General features: G+C 42.4%; 1 protein-coding gene across 2 annotated transcripts; it reads right to left on the bottom strand.

The window, feature by feature from the left end:
• Window positions 1–1,135: 1,135 nt before the first annotated feature.
• chn2 (chimerin 2) lies at window positions 1,136–23,006 on the bottom strand. Of its 2 annotated transcripts, XM_005472449.4 has the most exons (13): window positions 22,097–23,006; window positions 15,025–15,063; window positions 13,389–13,444; window positions 11,665–11,696; window positions 11,312–11,425; window positions 10,889–11,159; window positions 6,219–6,302; window positions 5,179–5,263; window positions 3,777–3,950; window positions 3,510–3,587; window positions 3,168–3,305; window positions 2,968–3,073; window positions 1,136–2,474 (listed from the first exon to the last, which is right to left on the bottom strand). In XM_005472449.4, the coding sequence occupies exons 1-13, from the start codon at window positions 22,143–22,145 to the stop codon at window positions 2,303–2,305; spliced, it is 1,398 nt and encodes a 465-aa protein (XP_005472506.1). In that variant the 5' UTR covers window positions 22,146–23,006; the 3' UTR covers window positions 1,136–2,302. The 2 variants fall into 2 exon arrangements, with proteins under 2 accessions (XP_005472506.1, XP_013132492.1); XM_013277038.3 differs by lacking the exons at window positions 6,219–6,302; window positions 10,889–11,159; window positions 11,312–11,425; ... (2 more) ...; window positions 15,025–15,063; window positions 22,097–23,006 and adding an exon at window positions 6,365–7,984 and having other exon boundaries at window positions 5,179–5,265.
• Between the last annotated feature and the right edge of the window lie 418 nt (window positions 23,007–23,424).

Below are 23,424 nucleotides of genomic sequence, written 5' to 3' on the forward strand. Positions count from 1 at the left end.
TTTTTCAGTTCATTTATATTTACTAAGCTTTCAGTAACTATCATGTTATATTAGTGGCATCCACAGAACCGATTTTCTTTCAGTGCCGAGGCCTAAAAATGTGTTTTAGTGAAAAGATTTTTCTTCAATCCTAAGTATAGACAGCACTTATGAGTGTATATTTAATCATATATACACAAAATCCGGCTGTCATTAAGAAGCAGACAGTAAGTGTGGCCACCGTTACTAAACTGGTTAACTTGACAGTGTGGCCTGGATATGATGGTGGTTATGGAGTGTCACAGTATGGAACACGGCATTTGCTGGATATTTAAGCCATACAGGATGTTGAGCAGAAGTTTAGTTTAGGGATGATTCAGCAGGCTGGTAATATTAAGTTGCAATCTGTTATGCAGCAGCCACAAGGAGAACAATGCTTCACAGATCAAAGAAGTCACTAATTACTGTCAGTGCTGTCATTTCGGCTTAGCACTGATCAAATCGGCATATATCTTGACAGTAAATCTACGTTTCAACGGCTCCAGAAGTTATCTGATGATACTGTGGAGAAAGCTTTCCAGGATGCATGAATAAAGCACAAGTAATTTCCACCACAATTTTTTAGATGTTTATAACTAATCGCTTAATAATCTTACAAATAATGACCTAGATAAACTGACTGTTAAGGATTAACAGTATATTTTTATAGCAATCATTTCCTGCTAAAATGTAGTTCCAGTTAAATAAAACGCTGCCATGAACCAGTGATATGCTCTGGAGCCAGAGAGAGAATTTAAGCAACCAAACAGGAAGTGAACACTGTGGTGCAACTATGTCCTTTCTCACAAAGAGGACGACTGTTTTTTTTCCCCCCCTCACTGCAGAAAAATTCCACCATGCTGAACACACCTACAGGTAAAAGTGGATCAGTGGGAGGGTTATGTAGCAAGAATTAGGTTAAATGTTAAGACACTGAAGTGTTACTGGGTAACCGAGATTTTAAAAAAAGCTCTTCCAATCACTGCGCTTCAGGCAATCATCATTAGTAACAGGGCTGGGCCTTCACTCTGCCCGAACCACTTCTACTGCAACTTACTGAATTGCAGACTATCCCTATAAAACACACAAAGCTGCAGCAGCTCACCCCATTTCAAACTCAGGCTGTAAAACCTTTAATAAATCATCATCATTTCATAAATTACATTTTCAACTGTCACAAAAATACAATTTGATAAAATGGATTTGTAGAAAGGATTCAATCGAACCAAGTGTGAAAGAAACACGCCCGGTACAGCTTTAGTATGGCAGTTAAGCAAACTGCAACTGAAGCTGCACCGAGCAATGTTACTGGCAATAAAAAACAGAAGAAGAAGAAAAAAAGAACAGATCAATATTGAAAATATTCCAAATTACAGCATGAAATACTGAAACACTGCAACATGAGCAACCGGCATGTATACAGAGGAGCTCTGCTCATCTGTTGCAGTCTTCAATAGGACATGAATAAATGACCAGTGTTTAATCCACATGTGTATTCCTCACATAACACTGAATACACTGAAAGTCGAAATGGTGCACCCACGCACGTTTGATTTTTCTGACAGTACTCTTCTTTTGGAGGACCGTTTTTGCATCGACACAAACAAGTCCACAAACAACCGGCCCCGACAGCATATATTAATTGTGACAAAGAACAATGCAGAAAAACAAAAATAAACATCTTTACAAAATAAATCTATACACACGTTGCAAAAAAGTGCTTTATGAGCGCCCAATTGTCTCATTTCTTATATTTGTTTGTACACAGAGTCAAAATATCGATCATTGGATGATCTGATTTCATGTACAATGACAGGATCCGCATTGTTTTATCCCATTTTTAAACCAGCATTCTCTCAAACAATACAACATATGCACACGTCATGTTAGAAACATTAACTTGGTTGATCTGTGAGGCTTAGTTTACACAGCACCAAGCCTTCACCGATTGACAATGTGCCCATGCAGATTTCACACAGCACTGTCATTATGACTGAGTCTACACCAGGTAGTGACAGTCTTCAAATTAAACAGAGGAGGGAACTGCACTGTGGGTAGTTAGAAACACAGGATCCTTTCCTAATATCTAAATGATGGTCTTGGCTGAGCGTGGAGACCCCAAACTTACAGTAACAAGACGATGTCAACACTAAAACCGACAAAGTGAAACTGTCATGCGACAATGAATTCAGACTCTTCACTAGAATTAAGGTGGCTTGAATTTCCTCTGATAGAATAAATAGTTGTCCTTCTCTTCTTTTGTAAGGGGCGTACGCCTCGCTCCTTAGAATAATACATCTTCATGCTCTATTATAAGCTGCACCACTAGCTTCTGCTGCCTCATGTCATTCAGGGTTGTCAAGGCGTTCTGCTCCGGCGGCTGCATAAGAGTTGGACCGAAGACAATCCCCAGGTTTTCGGCATTCATTAAGTTGTACTTTTCAAACATTGTCACCCTGTAAAATAGGAAAAAAAAATCAAGTTTGCACAGGGAACAGAATGATGAAGCATCCAGAGCAGTGATGTTTTGACATGTTTTTCTTTTGAGCCATGTGTTCATTCAATGTCTCGAAGCCAGGGGCACATGAACCTAATGGGGGGAGGGGTTCCTGCAGTAGCTAGGAAGCTAGTGGACAGATTAGCTTGACGAAAAAACAGGAAAAACAAACAAACAAACAGATTGTAGAGAGTTTGAGAACTGTGGGCTTCTAAGCAAGTCTGAATCTTAGGCAGAGACTGTAGTTTTTAACAAATCTTTCTTAAACTTATGTAAATAGTGCATTTACTGGGGACTATTTTCAGTTGCAGGTTAATACACAGTTTGTTCTGTGGAGCATCTTCACAGCGTGCGTAGGATTGACTCAAAACGAAGAAAGCCAGTGTCATCCAATCACAGCTTGTCTTTTTGTCAGTTTTACAACAGCATAACTGATTAGTGGGCGAAGTTACCTCTTGAGGTGAGCCATCAGGTAGCGTAAGGTCTCATAGTGGGCTGGAGGGAGCTGCAGCAAACCTTCGTGGATGGCTTCCAGTCGGGATTCAGCATTTGGAAGTTCTGCATCACATTAGTAAAATTCTTAGTATCAGAGCCCTGCAGAGAAGTACTAACACAGTAATGGTGTGGAATAGCAAAAGCGAAGCACTCATACTTGCAGCTTGAATAAATTTGGAGTACAAGTCAAATGTAATGACTGGAATGGGGAGGTCTCTAAAGTAGAGCTTCAAAGCACCAGCAATTATGTTAATGTCTGCATAGGCACTGGCACTGATGTCAGCCTTCTCGCCATCTGTTGACACAAAACAGAAAATATGACTAAGATGCCGTTTTGTATTTGTTCAAAATACAAAATCATCGCCGTAGGTTTCCTTATCTCCAAAATAAGATACAGCACCGTTTCACGCTCCTCTGCAGCTGAAACACTTTATTCAAAGTTTTGAACCTCTGAACTAAAACCTAGATCCTGGAGCAAAGGAATTCACTGTCAACAAACCTCGATCAAAAGCAAGCCTCACATCCTCAATGTGCTCGGAGAAGCCAGACACCCTGTAGAGACCTTCGGATTTCATACCTGCAAGAGAAAATTGGAAGGTTTGTGTCGGTTTCTTTGTCACAAAAACATAAAAACGAATCAAAGAAAATGCAGGCGTCTTTTGTACAAAAAGGGATCAATGACATTTCTAAACATTACAAACGAGTAAAGGAATAGAAATAACTGCGTATTCTACTTTCTTTTACCAGTAATAAGTGATGGATCTACCTCTGAGTTCTATTTCTCGAATACACATGTCCACCACCATGGGCCGCGTTGTGTTGTGAGCTTTGACAAGTGTCGTGAGGTCACAGCTAAACACTTTCTTTATCCTGCGCAGGTCCGGCTGGCAGTCGCTGGGAACAAGCTTGGAGCACTGTTTGTGTACATTCAGCCCACAGTCTAGCAGAGCAAAAGTGAGATAACAAGAGAGAGAGAGAGAGAGAGAGACGATAACACAACCATCATCCCAGGCTTAAGACAGCAGTTTGAAAAGGTTTCCCAGAGTCAGTGATAAACTGCACTGTCAGACAGCGCAGCTGCTGTTAAGCTGTCTCGGTGTACTGCGCCAACGGTAGATATCAGAGGACAAGGCAGCACTGGCGGGGGGCTCTTGTTGTAGTTTCGGTCACGTGGATTGTGCTGGACAGCTGGCAAAAGCAGAGTGTGTGTAAAAAGTAATGCCTGCTTGTGTGGCAGCACAGCTTGAAATAAAGGTTTTTTAAGGAGTGGTACTCGTAGACCAGGCGGCGTGGGGGCGTGGGGGATGCTACTCTGAAATCGTTCATCACAAACTTGTTTGTAACCGCCCAAGCGGCGTTAACGCCGGTCTGCTGATTGGGTCCTCGTTCTCAGTCAGTGTTGGAGGAGATAAGCATAAACTGAGGGACAGAGAGAGAGAGGGAGAGAGGACGAAGAAGTCTCTCCTGTTTCCCATAGCACATGAGGTGTCTGATGATACCGGCGCTTGCCTCTGGCTTATCAGCATGGCAAATGTCTAAACAACAAACTCTCTGTTTAGGGAGAGAGCAGCCGAGTCCACAAGAGCACACATCAGCCCCAGGATTGCGTCTGTGCAAGAAAACAACCCCGTGGAGGCCCTGAAAACCTGTAGTTATGCTGCTATATTTGGACAACAGCGACACCGCATTTGGCCTGTGTTTGACCCGAGTTTTATATGTCATAGCTTATCTGTAGCATTTACTGTTGACATAACCTACAGTTGGATATAAATTCTATCAGCATGCTGCACCACACTGAATTAGTTTGGACAGTGGGAGTTATTAAGCAGCTACGGAGTGCTGTGTAATAACATTTATTGGAATTATTTGGTGTGAGTGGTATAAAATATTAGTGAGTGGAGTGATAACAGTTATAGCTGTGATTATATAAAGATGTCTGTTCCTCACTGTGTTTAAATGTCTTTTGATGAGTCAGCAACAGGACGATATCATCTTGTTTGCCACAGATGTAACAGGGAAAATAAATAACACCACCACCACGCTAAATAACTGAAACATCCGTGACAAGACGCAGATCTTATAATCCCTCGTGTAATCCGACTTATGGGACAGGATATTTTCAAACAGCCCAACACATGCAACATTTTATGTTGAAGTGCGTAGAGTACCTGAGCAGCGGACTCCCTGTGCAATGAGGCCCCACATGAAGTTAGCACAGTATTCGCACCAGTGCGGCCCTCGAAAGGTATGTACCTGGGAAGACAAACCACATGTTTACACACACACACACACACACCGTCAACTGCAAGTCAATGACCAGTTCACACAGGAGACCCCTCCACCTTTGATGCGCTGGATAGTGATTACACTGTGATCCCAAGCCATACTGGATGGAACCCTGCACCAAATGAGCGCATTTGTATACACGAGGCAGATTAAAGGATTTACTACAGCGTGTCTGGCATCTGTCCTGGGCAATCGGATACATGCGGGGAAGCACAGAGGCAAGCCTGAAAGTCAAAATAACAGATGTACGCCTACGGTAAGAACAAGGATAAGGTGACAAATGGAGTTACACTGATGTGCACTTGAACACACCTTCATTGTTACTCTGAATAGGTAGGAGTGGATTAATGAGTGCAGAGGGCACATGGCAGGTGGTGAGTGGATAGTTTTTGTTCTGTTTTCAAAGACAAAGCAAACAAAAAGCTGGGGATCACTGTAGCTCACCTCTTAACTGAAACCCAAGACACCACTGCAAGAATTTTAAGGTGGCCAGAGGCAAGTATGTCCAAGTTCTCCTTTGTGCATTAAGAGAGCCATAACTCTTGCACAAAACTCTCTAACACTTTTTTTTTTTTGAAAATCAGAAGCTTAAAACAAAACAGATCTAAGAGCTTTTAAATCAATGCTAATCAATGTGTTCTGTTGTTAATGGGTTGTGGTATCCATTAGTTCCCCTCAATGCATATGGGTGTCAGCTGCATGTGTTCTCATCAAAACAGCAACACACACACTGTGGTCTGTGATCCAAACACATCTGCGGATCTGTAGATGCATCTCGCTAAAGAGTTTCTTAACCAAAGGAAAAACAAAAGTGAGCTACTACAAAATAAATTAATAGTCATTTAGGAGAAATGTTAACAATGTTGTCGGCAGCTGACACTTTGACTCATTTCATTCCTTGTGTCTAAGAAGAATTGCTCACCTTGAAGTTGTGGATCTTTTCATAGGAGCACTGCTTCTCCGGTGTATCTTTCAAGGCACTCCGTCGCACCAGAGGTGAAGAGATCTGAGGACAAGAGGCCAACAGTTTAATAGGCTTCCACAGGAGAGTCCCCTTGCTCCCCAGCTTGACTCCCAGAGCCAAAGCCAGCAGCTCCTGGCGCTTCCTCTCCTGTCTCTTAGCCTTGTGGGTAATCAGCTCGGCTGCTAAACCTCCTATGTTTTCTTCAGCTTCCATGCTTGACTGATCGGGCTCCCAGAGACTCTCTAATTCCTCTGGGGGAAGGTGTGAAGGGGATCCGTGAGTGCTGTGCAGCAGACGCTGTCGGCAACTGTCCAAAGCAGAGGCAGCAGCTACACTCCACTCCCCTGTGACCCAGGAGGGCGACTGATGACAGCCAGCGCAGCCTCGACTCTGCATCTGATCTGAATCCAGTGGCAGCAGTAAGCAAGAGAAGCAGTGGGAACAGGACTGGTAGTGGGCGGCCTCAGGGCAGGAGTGTGCCTCACACAATGGTTCTCTTTCACACACCCAGAAAGAGGGAGAGAAAGAGAGAGGGAGGAAAAGAGAGAGAGAGCGAGAGAGAGAGCAGGGTCCTAGATGTGCAGGGGCTAGAAGGTTGAGAGTGAGGGCAGCCGGGTGCTGTCAGGACCACTTCACACAGCTCAACAGCTCTCTAAAGCAGGATCAATAGTGCAGACGCCCTCTTTATAGCACTGAGCACACTCCCATTAGCACAGTGCCTTCCGGACACACTCCACTTCACTTAACTGCAGATAATACTTCACTGCCAGCAGCTCTCAGTCAGCACTGGGTCCTCTAAACAGGTCACTCGCCTGCTCAGAGACAGACCCAAGATTGTCAGCCTTGTCAGAGCTGAGGCTGTGTTGTCATAACTCAAACAGATCTTGACCTCTAGCTGTGTCTGTCAGCTGGTGGAATTCCCCACACAGCAATCCAAACTAGATCTTCCAGACACCCTGACTGCACTGCCCTGACTACTCCAGTCTGTGACAATCACTTGTGTCAGAAGACCAGCAGAGCTAGACCATTAACTGGTATTCACAGGGATTACTGTAATAGTCTTTACACAGGGAATAATCCAGGAGTGCCCAAATCCAAGCAAAATCCCATAGGAAGCTCATTTGCAGGTCTGCAGCAGCGTCTTTTTTGCCGGCGGGGGGTTGTTGCCATGTTCATGCTGAATTTGTCCCCATTAGCTGTGCTCGTTATTAGCCAGTAAACAGCACCACGAGACTTGCTTCCAATTGTCACAATTTCTAAAACGAGGTATTGCACACAAACGACGCATCACATGACATTCCAAATAAACATCAGCAAGATTTCATGTCCAGCAGCTCCCATGTTACAAAACAGATCAGTCCATCTATTGGATGACATCATAAAAAAAACGAGGTTGAAGTGATTTATTAAGCTACTGCAAAGGTCGGAAAGCCTGCAAGCACTGGATTTGTGATGATAAAGAGCTGGTGCAAAAGCGGAGTGGTGAGGCAGAGAGCAAAAGACCCAAAGGGTAACTGCAAAACTGAGATAAAATGAAGGGGTAGGAAGCTAGGCTGACAGACAGAGAAGCACAAGGGAGGGGGAATGCAGTGGACATGTTGTGTACCAGCTTTTTCTTTTATGTCTCTGATATCTGTTGGGTAAACTAGGCCTTAGCTGTAAGAAGGACAAGACAGGTGAAGAAATTTGTCACTGTGACGGGAATTCTTTCAAAGACCTACGCATACCATACGGTACAATTTAACTCTGCAGCTAAGTCTGTAGAGACAGATGAGGAATAGACCACTCCGTGATATTTTAGCCGCACAGAGGGGAGGGAGGAGAGGGAGGGGAGGGGGAGACAAGGGTTGTGCTCTTTGTGTGCAGGCAGATGGCTTCTTGTCTCTTAAAGAAGAGCTTGGAAGAAAGGACACAAAAGGTGGTCCCACAACAAGCTCTGCTTTCTTTTCAGCAGTTTGGCTCTTTTATTCCCCTCAGGACTTTTGTGAGAATGCAGCTGAGTGAACTCAGTTATGATTGGAGTTGTAGGAAAACAGCACAGTGGACACTGGCACAGTGAGACAAAGGGGACTAAAACAAAACTGCTCTGACAAATGGAAAAATAGGCATACTGTGAAGCACACAGCATTGAAAGACACTAAAAATGGAGGAAACTGTCACTTTTGTCTGGGCTAGGACCACCGAACATGCATCTATCACACTCTGGAAAAGAACCACATAAAATCTGTTTAAGTAGCGTTTAGATTTTGCAACTAAAGAGACATAAATTGTTGTTTTTGCATTTTCTATAGCACAGCAAACAGGTAATTATCCTTAAAAATAAACAAACAAACAAACAAAAAAAAACATGCCAAAACCTTTGAAAATCTTTCTAGGGCACGCACGCAGGGCAGCTTGTTGAGAGCGCCACTGAGATTAAACCAGTGTGGTGAGCATCAGGAGCAATGTGGCTTTAGAGAGGCTTTAGTCACTGAGTAAATTCCTGCACACGCAAAGAAACTCAGGAGGCTGATGGCTGACTCAAGTACCCCCTTTCACCTTCTGAGAGGGTTTTAATTACACAAGCATTCACAGTTATGGTATTACATAGGTGTCAACCCGACACCAAGTAAACACGCGTGAATTTTGAGTGTACAGTGAAGCTTCTGTGGCTGTTAAAGGCCTCGGGGTGGAGCTGTGTAATTGGTAAACACAAAGTTTAAAAGCGACCACAGATTCAAGCCATCGGGTCAGGTCTCGGCTTCTCAGACGCGGAATATTTGAGCAGACAGAAGACAGTCTCTGTGAGAAGAGACTGGCAGGTGGTTTTCAAACGGTGCCTGACAAAGTCTGCCATTATCACAGCTGTCACCGGCTAAGATACTTGGCAGGAGGAATGCACAGTCAGTTTTTCAAAGACACACAGATAGCTGAAAATCTGACATTTAGCTAGAGACATGCTCCACTTTTACTTGCCAAATGGGATGCTTATTACAGACTGCAGTCCACAGTCATTCAAACCTAAAAATCAGGCTGCGGATCGAACACACGAGGGACACTTTTCAATAAAGCGCTGCCTTTCAGGCAGATGCAGGCTTGTCTGCACGTCTTAGAGGAGTTCTCGGTGTAGCCGTATCTGTCCAAGTTTATTTAAAACAGCAATAAGTCAATGGACTACTGGCTGACCAGCAGCCAATGCTTGCATTAATGCTCTCACGTTACAGAAATCGAACTCAAGACTGATGATGTTAACACAGCAATGATGGTCCTCCTGACAGGCTGCCATCTGCCTGTCGCTGAGTGATGAACTAGAAGCTGACATTTTGAAGACAAAATATCCCAGAATAAATCAAAGCTGAGAGACACATTAACGATACAGCTCACGCGCTCACAGCAAAACACCAAGAAATATAAAAATAGTAAATAAATGTAAAAATTAAAGCTTGGCTGTGACTCTGACTGCCATCACCTCTTAAAAAAGGCATAAGGAACTAAGTTCAGATCGCCACCTAGTGGAAGGACACTTAAAGAAAAGAAAAAAAACATGAAGAAAGCAGGCATTCCTCACCCTGAGTGAGAAATCATTTACAGACCTTAATCTGACATCGGCTTGCGAGTGCCAACGAATACAATGTGAAACCTGTCTCACCCAAGATCAACGTGTCTGATATGGATGGCAGGCCGAGCAAAGTCCCAGTCCCCTTGGTCATCATTACCTTTCAGTGAAGGCAATGAAGCATGGCAGCAGTGAACACACCCAGAGGCAGCAAGGACAATGTACGTCTCACTCACAGGACAAAGTGTCCTCTCAGGAATGCTCTCGTTCTACAGGAAATGTACTGGAAATGTTAAGTAGTATGGAACTGGATCAAAACCCCAGTATTTACACAGCGCTGGTGATAAATACCAGCTACTGTAATCTGCAACCCGCTAAATCTTTGCAATAATGCTGGCTTGTTGTGGATGTTTTGAAAGATTATGGGCAGCCAAATAATTTGGATGAAAAAAATAAAAACTGAAAACAGAGCTAGTTTCTGATCAAGTCTTTTTGTTATATACTATACTTCTTTAGTATTTTATACCATTTGGATGCAGAATTGTGAACAATATAATGGAGAAGTTTTCTTTTGCACCGCTCCCTTCCTGTTGGAATATTACCCAAGCCAAGAGTCAATAATTAGCTTGTTTAGGTCAATCCACAGAAGCAAAATTCAAAGAAAATCTAATTACAGTTACCGCATGTACCACATCCACAAGAGGCAAAAATTTGCAGTACAAAACAAAGAAATATTTGGCAGGACCACCCTCAGCACAAATTCCCCCAGTTAAACATTGTTTTTGAAGGTATTTTGTAGAGCTCAATTCAGCTTTGGGGAACTTCTAAGAAGTTTCTGACTCTTCGTGTAATTCCAGATGTTTTGATTAAGGGATGCGGAGCTACACCGTTTGTTTTAGGATTTCTTATTCTTCTTGTCACTTAAGATACTTTCCGAGTCTGAATGCCCACAGTTTCTGAATTACTGAGAGACCCTGATAGTGTTTTAGGATCAGAATCACACATACACACTTCTATTTACTCTACATGGTATACACTTGTTACAAACTGGATGGCCCCGGAGCGCAGTACAACATCCAGTCATGAAACCCACCTTTTCATCTCTCTGGAAGGTGACCCTGCGTGGTTCTGTGCGTCCACGGCTCAGTCTGTGCACCATTTTGTCCTTGAGCAGCGACGTGTAACCAAGATGCTCGTAGATGGGGTTAGTGGTCATTTTGGCGATGTACTCTGCTGCCTTGGTCTCGATGTAAAGAGTGATGAGGGCGTCCGTCACAAGGTCGTGGACCGACTCAAACCGCTTCTCCCCGACAAAGTGCTTCCCATCGTAAAACAATCGGTAGTTGAGGGTCTGGTGTCCAAACCTGGATGGAGAATGAGGATGTAGTTGGGAGATAAGTTTTAGAGGTTTGCCCGGGTGAGTAAAAGCGATCAAAGCGGAGACTCGGTGAGTGTTGGGATGCTGGTAGAGCCGACCTCTCAGGGATTCGGTGCTGCATATTGATGGTGTTGTTACCTTAAGGCCAAGGTGTATGTCCCTGGCTGTCTTTGGCTCTCCCTGATGAGGTAAGCACCCTCTGTTCCCGCCAGCAGCTCGTCAGCATAATCTCGAGAGATCATGCCATGAAATCTATTTAAAAAAAAAAAAAAAACATATATAAGTTCTCCAATGTGATTTCCTCCTCAGTCATGAAGTTTTACATATTGAACGCTGATCAAAAGACAAACAGAAAGACACACATTCACACCCACTTATAATCTAACCACCATAGGATACAAGGCAGTAACGACAACTGAAAACCATTCGCTGTGCATCGCGGGGGGAAAAAAACAACATAGAAATGATGAAAGAAATTCAGTTGCACTCACTCTCTGCCATAGTATTTGGGTCTGCTCTCCATCTGTAAACCAGAAGAAGAAATATTGGCTGCAGCAATATAACATGAAAGCTCAATCAAATAGCTTTGCAAATTGTTCTTACAGCCTGTGTGAAAGATAAAAGGCCCAACACCACAGCACAGATTATCTCCATCTGTACCCCCGTGTCTATTCGCAGCTACCAAAGCCATAAAGCCAGCTCACACACTGTGGAGATGAATTGGAGGCAAAGCACTAAAACAGCTGGTAATAGATGGCCAGCTGCAAAAATTTATATTGAGCCTGTTAGTGTCTATGTATTACAAGTCTCCCAAGAGATATGGCTAAACCTATTTTTAATCTTGAATGTAAATATAACCGCAGATATCGCTATAGTGATCGCCTGCAATAACACAAGAGGGGTTTTTTTTATGTCATAGATTTGAGCTTTTATAGCACTGCCAGGGTGAATCAATCTGAAGCAAAGCATAATGAATCATGACTTCTTTTTTCTTCCTCTTTCCTGGCCTTCTTTCTATAATCTTTTATAGATAACAGCTATGACGATATTGGATTTGGTAATATGTCAAACATCATTTTGTAGTGAATTACTGGACAACTACTTATCTCGTAATAGCAGCCCACAGGCTTCTTTTAGCTCATCAAAGTGTGGCAAGACTCAAAATAGGATGAGACACGCATCATTTCTGGACGCTTATACAATAGAAAATTCACAGATCTTTCTGCCAGGGAAGTAAAAAGTAGAGTAACTTGTTCCATGAGCTTTCTTAACATAACTGAAGGGATCGAATCTGCAGTCTCCTTTGAAAGTGCCCCTGATCTTGAATTTCTCTTTTACGCTTGTAACACATCTTGATGTTTCTTATAGGATAAAATGTGCTATTGTAGCTGCACTATAGGTGATGGCAGCACTTCAGACGGCCCTTTCATTCACAGGATTGAGAGAACAATCAAACCCTGTGCAAGCTAAGACGACATAGTAAGTGATTTGGAAATATCATTAAATTTTGCCTTAAAAAGTCCCTGAAAAAATGCTCCTAAATAAACTTTAAGGAAAGGAGCATCACTTATTTGATTTTTATTTTTCACTGAGTTTAAATGGTTACACTTTGGGTGTGGGAGGTTCAAGAAGCAGCTCCCCGCAGGTTACTGAGTGGTCTGGCTCCCAGCTGCCAGACTCAATCACTTGTCAGCGAATGTGTTCCACGGGAAAAACCTGAGCGTGAAAATTGAGCAGTGGTGTACATGTAGGGTGGTAGACATGAAGGGAAAGACACTCAGATATAATAAATAAAAATTTGATGGTGTCGATAACTGGGTCAGTTAGCTCCAGCGCCTGACCATATGGTGAACTGTGATATCGGACACTTGGCAACAATAAACAAACAATGAATACAATCACAGATGGGATTCATGCTTTGCTTGTATTCTGGCTTAGATTCGCTTTAGAACGTTTATTGTTGCTTCGCTGCTGCTGTGCGTTTGAAATTTTAAACCATACACATGCAAGCCTGCGTGAATTATCTGAGCAATCAAGCAGTTTCAGAAATTTGGACTTTTTCTTAATTTAAATGCATCGAATTTGTTTATCATTTATCACTGAGGTAAGAAAGCTCACACTAATGTTTGCTATTATTTTCCTCACATTTACAGTGACAAAAATATGATTATGATCCTTTCAGCATCTATGCAGTTGTTTACAAAGCTGCACATACCTCCTGAGGACATGTGATCCTCTTTGGTCTTGGGGCTTCCTGCTGTAGCTGGTACACTGTTAGAGAAACATGCATATTGATGAAGGCTCCATGTTTTCCACCAAATATAAGCGTGGTTAATACACAGTTACGAGGAAGGAAATAAAGTGTGCTGTGCAGCATTTACACAAAGGACAACAGCTATGAGTAAAGCAATATTTCCACTTAATAGGCTGCAGCCTGTGGAAGAAGCTTCTAACCGCTGCTCAGAGAGCAGAAGCAACAGGTACATAAGGAGCCATTAGCTTTTGTGTGCAGTGCTTAGCAGTGAGTGTTTTACAGGGCCATATATCTGAAATCCATTTGCGTGAATTAAGACCTGTTTACCTAATGTGCACTTATAACTCCATAGATGGCTTTCAACTTTGAAACACAAAGACACTTTTACACACGTGGTGCAAGTGCAAGCCTATTATTAGTGTTAGTAGTGAATCAGAGGGGAAAAAAGGGGGGAAAAGTGGAAATGAGAGATTTGTGGCGGGGGATTTAACGAGCACAAACATCTCAGCTGCCTCCCAGAAATAGCACGTTCAATTAGCTGTTAAAAAAGAAAAAAAAAGTGAGCAGCCGAAACAGTGCCGGTGTCTCTGCTTTCTCCCCAGAGCTGGGCGTCTGTCAGGACAGGAGAATCAGTAGCTAACCATGATTTTTTATGAGTCTAGAAGTGCACTTTCTCTTTTACCAAAGCAAACTTCATAAAATCGCCAACAAACAAACAAACGAAACAAAAAAAAGTGTTTCCTGTTTCAGTGCTCTCAGTCCCATTGTTTGGCAGCCTTGCGTGTGGATGACGGCTCCACTCCAGTGTCCTCACTACTGGCAAGCAGTGCTAAAGAAAGTGCTGCGTGAGGCTGAGTCTTCACCGCAGCAGATTCTCCGGGCAGGGGGAAGGAACTCCTGACTGTGAAATTTCATGTTTTGTCAGGCTGACTTAAGCCAACCAGCAAGATCTGGACTTCATCCATTCCCAAGACAGAGAGAATCCAAAAATACTTCAACATAGGACCAGGGGAGTCAGATGGGAGCAGCATTAATGTAAAATTACGCAGACTAGACATTTAATTACAGGGGAAGTTATTTTAAAAAGCTATAAATTGTAATTAGTTAAGCAAAATGTAGGACAGACATTTTCCCCAGCAGAGACGATTTCGCCTCAGCTTCAATGAATGCGTTTACCTCTGTTCTGAGGAGCCAACCCGTTTCCTCCCACATGGTAAAAACACTGCATAATGAGGTGGGCGTTCTGAGGACCCCGTTTTAAATGAGGCTCTTTTGCAGGTAGAAAATCCTATTTTCCTAGCTGCTGGTAACCTATTTTACTCAAAGATCAGGAATTGGCTGCTTTGCATTTGCGCTTGTGTGAATGAATTCAGTGGGCGAGTGTGTTCTCAGCGTGTGCCTTTAAAGCGTGTGTGCGTGGCCTTTTGGAACCTGCAGTGCATCTAATTTTGTTATGCTAAACCAAACCTAATTCTTCAAAGGACAGAAAACATTTCTGTGTGAAATGTGGAGCAGGGGGGAAAAAAGTGAAGCACACCAAAGGCAAAGTTAGGTGAAGGCACTGCTAATCAGTGTATAAAGTGAATTAATTACTCACAATAAGACTTCCATATGGGTGGCTGATAATCCTCAGGGTCTGCAAAACACAAAAATAAAAAAAACAGACTTTTGTCACAAACTCATGATTGTGTTAATAAACTGTCCTGTTTTCTCTCATTACAAAAACTCCACTTCTAGCTTTTTCCCAGTGGGATGAGTGTGCGCCCTTTACCACGGTTATGTCACTGTTGTTTATCTCTCCGCTATAATTATGCATATGGATTCATGCTGCGCAGCTGCCTCTTGAGACGCACCAGTGAATACAATTCTAATCAGCGTCTGCGCTTCAAGGACAGTCGGTACGCGCCGATGTCCGCTTGCTAAACATTGTGTCGGCACGCACCTGATCTATATTAACAACCACCGAGGTCCCCGACAGCATTACCCATCTGCCCTGCGGTGAGACTACAAACACGCCAATCAAAATTAGCAGAAGTAAATACAATTTGAATCTTGCTACACACGGCAAGACATCCCCGTGGGAAATGTGGTGGCTGAGATATGATTATGTGATTATGGAGCACGATGTTATATTAGCTCAGGAAACGTTTCAGAGAAGGTGGAGTAAATTCTCTGCAGCAAGTCAGAGTTTACTGCAACTCCTACTGAGAAAAGAAATGACTTGTAATACTCTGAGAAAACGCCACCAAATGAGTTAAAATGTGGCCAAATCTAAGTCATAAAAAACACTAAAAAAAAAAAACACGTTGACACCCGTAATAATAAGAATAAGTAATCTACATCGTTAGGTAGATTTTCTTTTACTGTACAGCAAAAAGAGAAATCACACTACAGCACTGTAGGCGTTCCAATATAGTACTGAATATACTTTCAGTTTTCCTGATATAGTCTCCATAAACAGTTTGTTACATTAAAACTTAATACATTTGTGCAAAGTCAATTTTTTGAGTGTTTGGTTTTCTATTTGTTTTTTGCACAGCAACTTGTTACTGTGCATATCAGTTTCATGATGTAGAAACTGATTTGTCAATATTAATATCCCTTGGTTGTTTTTGACTATGTTTGCAGAGCAGTCTGGCAAAATGCCAAACAAATCAGCCCTCGTGGCGAGGACTTTTAGGTCTTGTCAAGCTTCAACCTTCAAACTCAAACGTTTGTTTGCTTTTTTAATCGTGTTACAAGGTTGTAATTAGAAAAACCTGAATACTTTTACAGTCTATTAAATTGCAGTCAGTTAAAACGTGCTAATTTGACACCAGTTACAGCTAAAAAACTCATTCTTATGAGATTTTCTCCCCCCTTAGAAGAAAGAATTAATTGCATGTTTGAAAGTTACTGAATGCCCGGTATGCTCAGCATGCCGGCATGCACACTGTGACACTGACTCAGTCATACAATATCAATCCTGGTGGCCTATAGCTATCACATAGGCAGATTAGACTTTATGCCAAATGCAGAAAATAGCCAGCAATGTCACTCCCAGTGCCAGAGAGAGAGATTTACCCGACTGTTCCCAGATGATACATGTAAAGCATTCCTTTGTACTCATCAGCAAATCCGCACCACACCCCTCTGGCAAGGAAGGAAAGTAATAAAACACACCTCATATGGGGATGGGAATCAGATAATGAAAACCAGTGAGCACTTGCTGGATATGGGCACCGAGGTCCAGGCAGCTAAACTGAAAATCATTAGTCATATGAAGTGCATCAGTGTTAAAACTGTTCCATTAACATCTGTATGTTCCTCTTCGATTTTTTGTGTCTGACAGAGCTTGAAGAGCAGACAGTCAGGGCGCTTCCTTCCCGCTGGTTTCTCTGCGAGCGGCGGCAGCAGTTTGACTGGAGGCTGGGTGCAGCATTTTCAAATAAAATAAAAAGCTCATCATTGCACCTCATCATTACAGCACAGTCACTGTGCAAAGAGCTCTGTTTATTACAGGGCACAAACAAGACAGGTGCACACAATTAACAGCTGAATAAATATGTAAATGACAAAAAGAAAAAGCAAACAAACCCGACCCCGATAAATTTTGTTGCTGAAGCCCTTCACAGAGCGTCTGCCTTCCAACACTACCAAATAGCCTTCGGGCTCCATTTGCCGATGCGCGGCTAAGCTGCCTTGGAAAATGTATTGTTCCAACACTGACGCTTTGTCACTGTGTAGTGCACTGGCAACAGCCTGAAAGATTTATTCCACTGCAGCTTATTTAAAGAATGTGATTTCATCTGGTGGGCTGCCAAATATTCTCTTTTCAATCTAATTCTTAATAATGACGAATGGCATTTCGGCCTGGAATTCAGCAGCAGCTTTGGCTACAAAAGAGGGAGCGCGTAAGTGCTGGTTCAGATGCAAACACTGGCAGACACTTGCCCAAATATACACATATGTGCAAATACCTACCCACCCACTCACACACACACACACACACACACACACACACACACACACACACACACACACAAGTATACGTATACGCAAGCTCGCACATGCACATAAACACCCAAAGAACATCAAAAAGAATTTCCAAGTGGCTCAGAGTTTGTGTGGCGTCTCTCTGACGATGATCAGGGAGAATTTTAAAATTCTGAAGCAGCCAGAGGGCTCTTCCCCCCCGAAGAAACAGCTATTAATTGCGTTGCCCTCCATTACTCACCAAGTCAGAAGCATTCAATAAAATAATTACCAGCGGGTGTTTGCTTCGATGACAAAGAGAATTTGTGATGAATAAAGATCAAGCTAAGAGTTTTATCCCCTGAGATACCGTCCGCTCTACTGTCTGTGCAAAATGCAAAAGAAATATTCCGCTTCAGCACCTAAAACAATGACTTGTGTTGAAGTATACTGAATGCATGGCTGACAACAGCAACTTTGGAGTATTTTAAGACAGGATTTCTGTGCAGAATCCTCACTGCTGTTGTCAACAGTGAAGGTGACACAGAAACAACAATTACAAGGAGAAATGAGACTAATACCTGACCATCTGATGGGATGTTTCACAACATGCAATGCAATGCTGCATATCTGGGGGCGTATCTGCAGAGGTAATATGGAGCCAGTAATTTCACTGGAAACTGGGACCCACTGTCACCGTATCGTACGTGCAGATGTCTTTAAATCTGATTTGTGCAGTCCTCTTTACAGCTTATAGTCAGCTCCCAAAATTTGTGGGACACCACTATGGTGGATTTTAAATGAAGCAATTAATATGTGACTGGAGTGCAGACTTTCAGTTTTAATTCAAGGTTGTTTTTTTCCTTCATTAACTGTTTAAGAATTACAGTCATTTTTTTATTCACAGTCCCCCATTTTTCAGAGGCTCAAGTGAAACTGGACAAATTAAAACAATTTTAAATATAAGGATTATTTTAATCACTTGAATGAAAATCCTTTGCAGTCACTGATTGCCTGAAGTCTGGAACCGATAGACATCACCAAATGCTGTCTTTCCTCCCTTGAGATGCTCCACCAGGCCTTTACTGCATCATCTCCAGCTGCTGCTTGTTTGCAAATCTGAAAGTCTTTCTACTTTCAGATTTGTCTTCAGCAATTGAAATGCATGCTCTATCAGGTTGAGATCAGGTGATCGACTAGGTCATTGAAGAATATCCCATTTGTCTACCATAAGAAACTCTACTGCTTTTGCACTATGCTTTGGGTCATTATCCATTTGCACTATGCTTTGGGTCATTATCCATTTGCACTGTGAAGATCCGTCAGTTATGCAGCATTTGTCTGAATCTGAGCAGAGAGTACAGCCCTGTACGCTTCATAATTCATCCTGCTGCTTCTGTTAGCAGTCATATCATCAATAAACACTAGTGACCCACTTCCACTGGCAGCCATACATGCCCATAACCATAACACTCCCTCCACCATGTTTGACAGATGATGTGGTATAGTTTGGATCTTGAGCCGTTTCTTTCCTTCATATCTTTTTTATTACCATCATTATGCTAAAAAATTCAGCTTTGTTCTGTTTGTCTAAAGATATTTTTGCATTGTTCAGGCTCTGTTAGGTGTTTTCTGGCCTCTGAAAATCGGGCACTGTGTATAAAAACGTCTGTAATTCCAAAATAGTTATTCACCGCACTTCAATCACATGCTGATTGTACCGACTAGAAAAATTGTGGGGGGTTTTAAGCAAATTATGGACCAACAGTACATGATTGCTTTTAGTTTATTTTTTTAAACCTTTCAAGGTCTTGTTCTGGCAGGAGGAGTCCTTAATTTCAAATCCTTTGAATATCTTCTACATTTTCAAATACCATCTGATTTTCCCTCATTTTAACCATCTAAAGATGAAGAGAACAGAAATTCATTGCACGCCATTATTGCTTTGTGAAGACTGTAAATATGGGTACGTATGATCTGAAAAGGCCGTTTCATAAACATGACAAAAGGTGACTGTGAAAAATAATTTTACTGTTGACCACTTGTGGGGGGAAAAAAAAAAAACACTTTGAAGTTTTAGTTACAGGTTTGAGGTTTATCCACACGCATAAGGAGGATTAAGAAACGACACATTCTGGAGAAGATCTCCAAGTGTGCGTACCTCACACAAATACTTGCACACACAAGCATGTCAGTGGGATACATCAGAGCTGCAGCAGGGAGACCATCTGTGTGTTACAGTGATCCAAAACAAGTATCTCAACACAGTCTTAGCTGACCAAATAACATGTGACAGGTAGGAGAGTGTCCCTCTCTCTCTCTCTCTTTCTCTCTATGGAGTGTGTTTGTGTGCTGCTGGCATAGACACCCTTAGGGAAAGCAGGCTGTTAAAAAGAACTGTAGGCGAGTTTAAACAAGGAAAAATATCATTTGGTAACCTGATTTTGACATTTCTTTGAGTCTGCTGTGGAGAATGTGAATGCTAGCGGGACAAACATGCAAATAAAACATGACACAAATCTAGTCCTGAAAGATTAACAAAAAAAAAAAAAAAAAAAGGAGGAAAAATAAAGAAGTAACGGAAATATGTTGAGATATGTTGTAAGAAACGTGCAGGATCGCACCTAACAGACAGCCTGTCTGTAATGCATGGGGACATGTCTGCCTCCCTGACCAACTTTATCATTTAAGGCTGGATCTGCAGGCATACTTTCATGCTGTAGCCCTCACAAAACATTTTCAAAGCTTTATTTCCTGAAGCCGTCTGCCAAATGGTGTGCTGCTGGTACAGTTACATGCTTCCATGCCTAACCACGCCAAGAATGTGTAGGAATCTCCCCGATTTAGACAGAAAGCCAGAGGATATGTTTCCAGGGAAAAGATGAGATTGCAACATTTATGTTGCAATCTTGCTGCAATCATTTTGGTTGTCTATTGCTATAATCAACTTAAAAGAATAGAGGCTATAGCTATTATCTTTCAGCTGTATATTAAAGATTCAGTTCAAAAATGTCTACAACATGCTTTTTGGTGATTTGCATACAATCTAATACCCCATTGTATTGGGTTTTGTAGATATTTTGCAGAAAGCAAAGAAACAAATCAATCCAGTTACCTATTTTTGTTACTTAAAAACATCATTGTACAAAAATCTGCCATCAGTTACATTTCGATTGTGCAGATTTACAAATATGATGGATTTTGCCAAATATGCCAGATCACTTTGTTCGCATCAAGAACAGAAGACCTAATATGGAGCTGGAATTTCACAGAGATTCATTTTTCAGTCATATGCCTCATAGACAAGATTATTCAAATGTTGCATCTGGCTGCCAAAGAGCTCTGCACGAAAATAATAATACCCTTGCGACAACCACTCCATCCCTGGCAACAGTGCAGCTTGTAACCTCTGATAATTATATTGAGAGCCCAACAGTAATGACAACCCTCCAATGCCACAGAAAGAAGAGACTTTCCTCTTAAAGCAGCAGCGGTCAAACAGTAAATCCACTTCTTCTGAAACGCACACATGAGATAATGCTTTGTGAAGCCTGTGGTCACCGCGGGCTATATCAGCTTGACTGTCTGTCCCTCCCACTGGGCAGTACCTTGGGAAATGTGACGCTGCTGTGTGGTCAGGATGCAGAGACAGTGAGAAAGTAAAACAAACACTTTATGGAATGTCCTCGTCCTGCCATAAATTAAATGAAAATCCACCAAAGCAATGCTGAATTTGACTTTTTGCTGCTGCTTTTTTCTTTTTTGCACATTTTCTTGATGTGATTTTATAGTCCAAACATAAACCACGCGTGCGGAGGCTCAGTGTTACAAACAGCCTCATCCCTCTGTCACACACGCTCGCCTCTGGTTGTTTGGTGGGGCTTCCACATCAAGCAGTGCTGCGATAGTGGAGGTTGTACTTTATACCCTGGCAAATACGAGCTACACTCTTTATCAACACACAACGGGCTATGCGCAGAGAAAGCATTCTGCTGCTCCCACTGCATTTTCAGGGTTTATTTGAACAGCTGCTGACAAACATTCTGCTTTTCCTTCTGTGAAAAGCAAAGCACACAAAAATGACAAATATATAATATGCGCTAATCACTGAGCTATATCATTGTTTATGCAAAGGCTGGAGTTTTCTGCAAACTGAAGCAGTCTGAGCTGTATTATATCACTCAACTGGAGCATATTAGATTAAAAAAAATGTCAGAAAACACCTCAGCCTGGTTGCTGTTGCATTTTTGGAAAATGGTAGACTAAGGAGGCCAAAGATAATCACAGAAGACAGCCAAGTGGAAAGTCAATAGTGGAATTGTGGAAATGATTGGCAACGTTAAGGACAACATCCAAAACCAAGCGTCACACTGACTGCATCTCACGACCTTATAATCCTTGTGCACATGAAGGGCTTTCCTTTCACCCCAGTACATCCACAGCTGCATCCACTTAGAGGGGTTTTTTCTATATTATCACAGCTGCCACCTCGAGATAGTTTAATGAAAGGCATCTGTGAGACAGATTAATAGAGATGAAGATAATGCGTGGGTTTACTATGTTGATTTTATACAAGACAACAGGAGGGAAAAGTTTGATTCAAGCTAAACGAAGGCATTAGAAACTTCTCAAGAGGAAATGCCATCCTATTATTATTTTTATTATTTAGTGCAAAGCTTCTGTGTCTGTTCGTTTGGGGGAATTTGAACTCTTACCAGAGGATAAAGATGAACCTGAGAGGCTTGAGTTGCTGGATGCTGCCATCCCAATCACTTTCACGACTCGGTTAGTCCTGTTTGGCCAAGGTGGGCTTACAGCAGCTCGTCCCTGGCGGTGCCTCCATTTCCCTCACGCCCCAGTGTGCTTCACCTTTGACGGCTGACTGGTGATCATTTCATGTCTTGTTTGATCCTGAGCCCACAAACACCACCCCCGTCCGTCCGTTTGAATCTGCTGATCCTTTCCTTCGCCTCGCTGTGCGCTTCGGCGAGGAGTTCACGCTGCCGCATACGCCGTGGGCGCCGCGGATTCAAAAATAAATGGGGGGGAAAAAAACAGACTACAGGAACATGCTCCGTGGGTCGGTTTCGTCAAAGCGCTTCCTTCCCACACTGGACCGAACCTGTAGGTGCAAAGTGTCGTGCCATGCAGAGCCCAGCCACGGCGTCCATGTGCCACTTTAAGGATCGCAATAAACACACCACACCGCAGCCTAGACGCGCCTTCTTAAAGTGAAAGTTTTGTGGAGCAGGGTTTTCCAGATGTAAGCAGTCCTGACAGGCAAAAACAAGCCCAAAACAGCAGAGCTCAGCTCCGCTTGCAGAATGTCAAACAGACGGAACTTTCTTCCTCAAACCACACTCGTTTGATTCATGAAAAGGCCCAAATGGGCAAATTGTATTATTCCAGAGCTGGCAGTGCATATTTTCATTTTTGATGAAACAGCTGTGGCGAGCCCGGTGTCTGTGCGCCATCTGGTGGTGCAAAAAATATATATCGCTCGAAGAAATGAACGTTTTTATCACTTAAAAAAAGAGCAATGGAGAAAAAAATCAACTGGATTGCATTTTTGTATTATTTTGACAGCTTCTGCACATCCACCAGTGACATGCTCACGACTTCACCCTGACCCCTGCCAAACAGCTGGGTGTGTGCAGTGTGGCTGCACTTGCAGACAGGATTCTGTACTGTAAGCAAAAAAGAAAATAAAAATACACTGGAAATTGATAGAAAGGAAATTGTTAATGACGTTACAACTGCCTCAGAAAAAATCTCACCATCAGCTCTTTCCAAATACTTTTGCAAGCAGCTCCTTGTACCTGTTCACCCATGTTCACATTTTTCTTCCCATCTGTGCTGCTTCTTTACTTCTTTTTTTCACACAGGCAGAAGGATCAGTCATTCTCACACACACACACACACACACACACACACACACACACACAAAAGAGATTTCCATCAATGTTTCAGAGTTGTGTGTTTGAATACTTGTCCTTGGCACGATGCATGCCAGGCTCAATGTCGTGCCATTGCTTGAACAACA

This window comes from Oreochromis niloticus, linkage group LG11 (assembly GCF_001858045.2).
Source record: "Oreochromis niloticus isolate F11D_XX linkage group LG11, O_niloticus_UMD_NMBU, whole genome shotgun sequence".
NCBI lineage: Eukaryota > Metazoa > Chordata > Actinopteri > Cichliformes > Cichlidae > Oreochromis > Oreochromis niloticus.

Bases quoted from the DNA above. Each gene is read 5' to 3' on its own strand.
- chn2 (XM_005472449.4), bottom strand. From the start codon at position 22,145: ATGGCAGCATCCAGCAACTCAAGCCTCTCAGGTTCATCTTTATCCTCT. The intron at 11,426-11,664 runs GTGAGTGCAACT...TTTTTTAAATAG, and splicing joins CCCAAATACTATGGCAGAGA to ATTTCATGGCATGATCTCTC. The intron at 2,475-2,967 runs GTAACTTCGCCC...CCTATTTTACAG, and splicing joins CTGATGGCTCACCTCAAGAG to GGTGACAATGTTTGAAAAGT.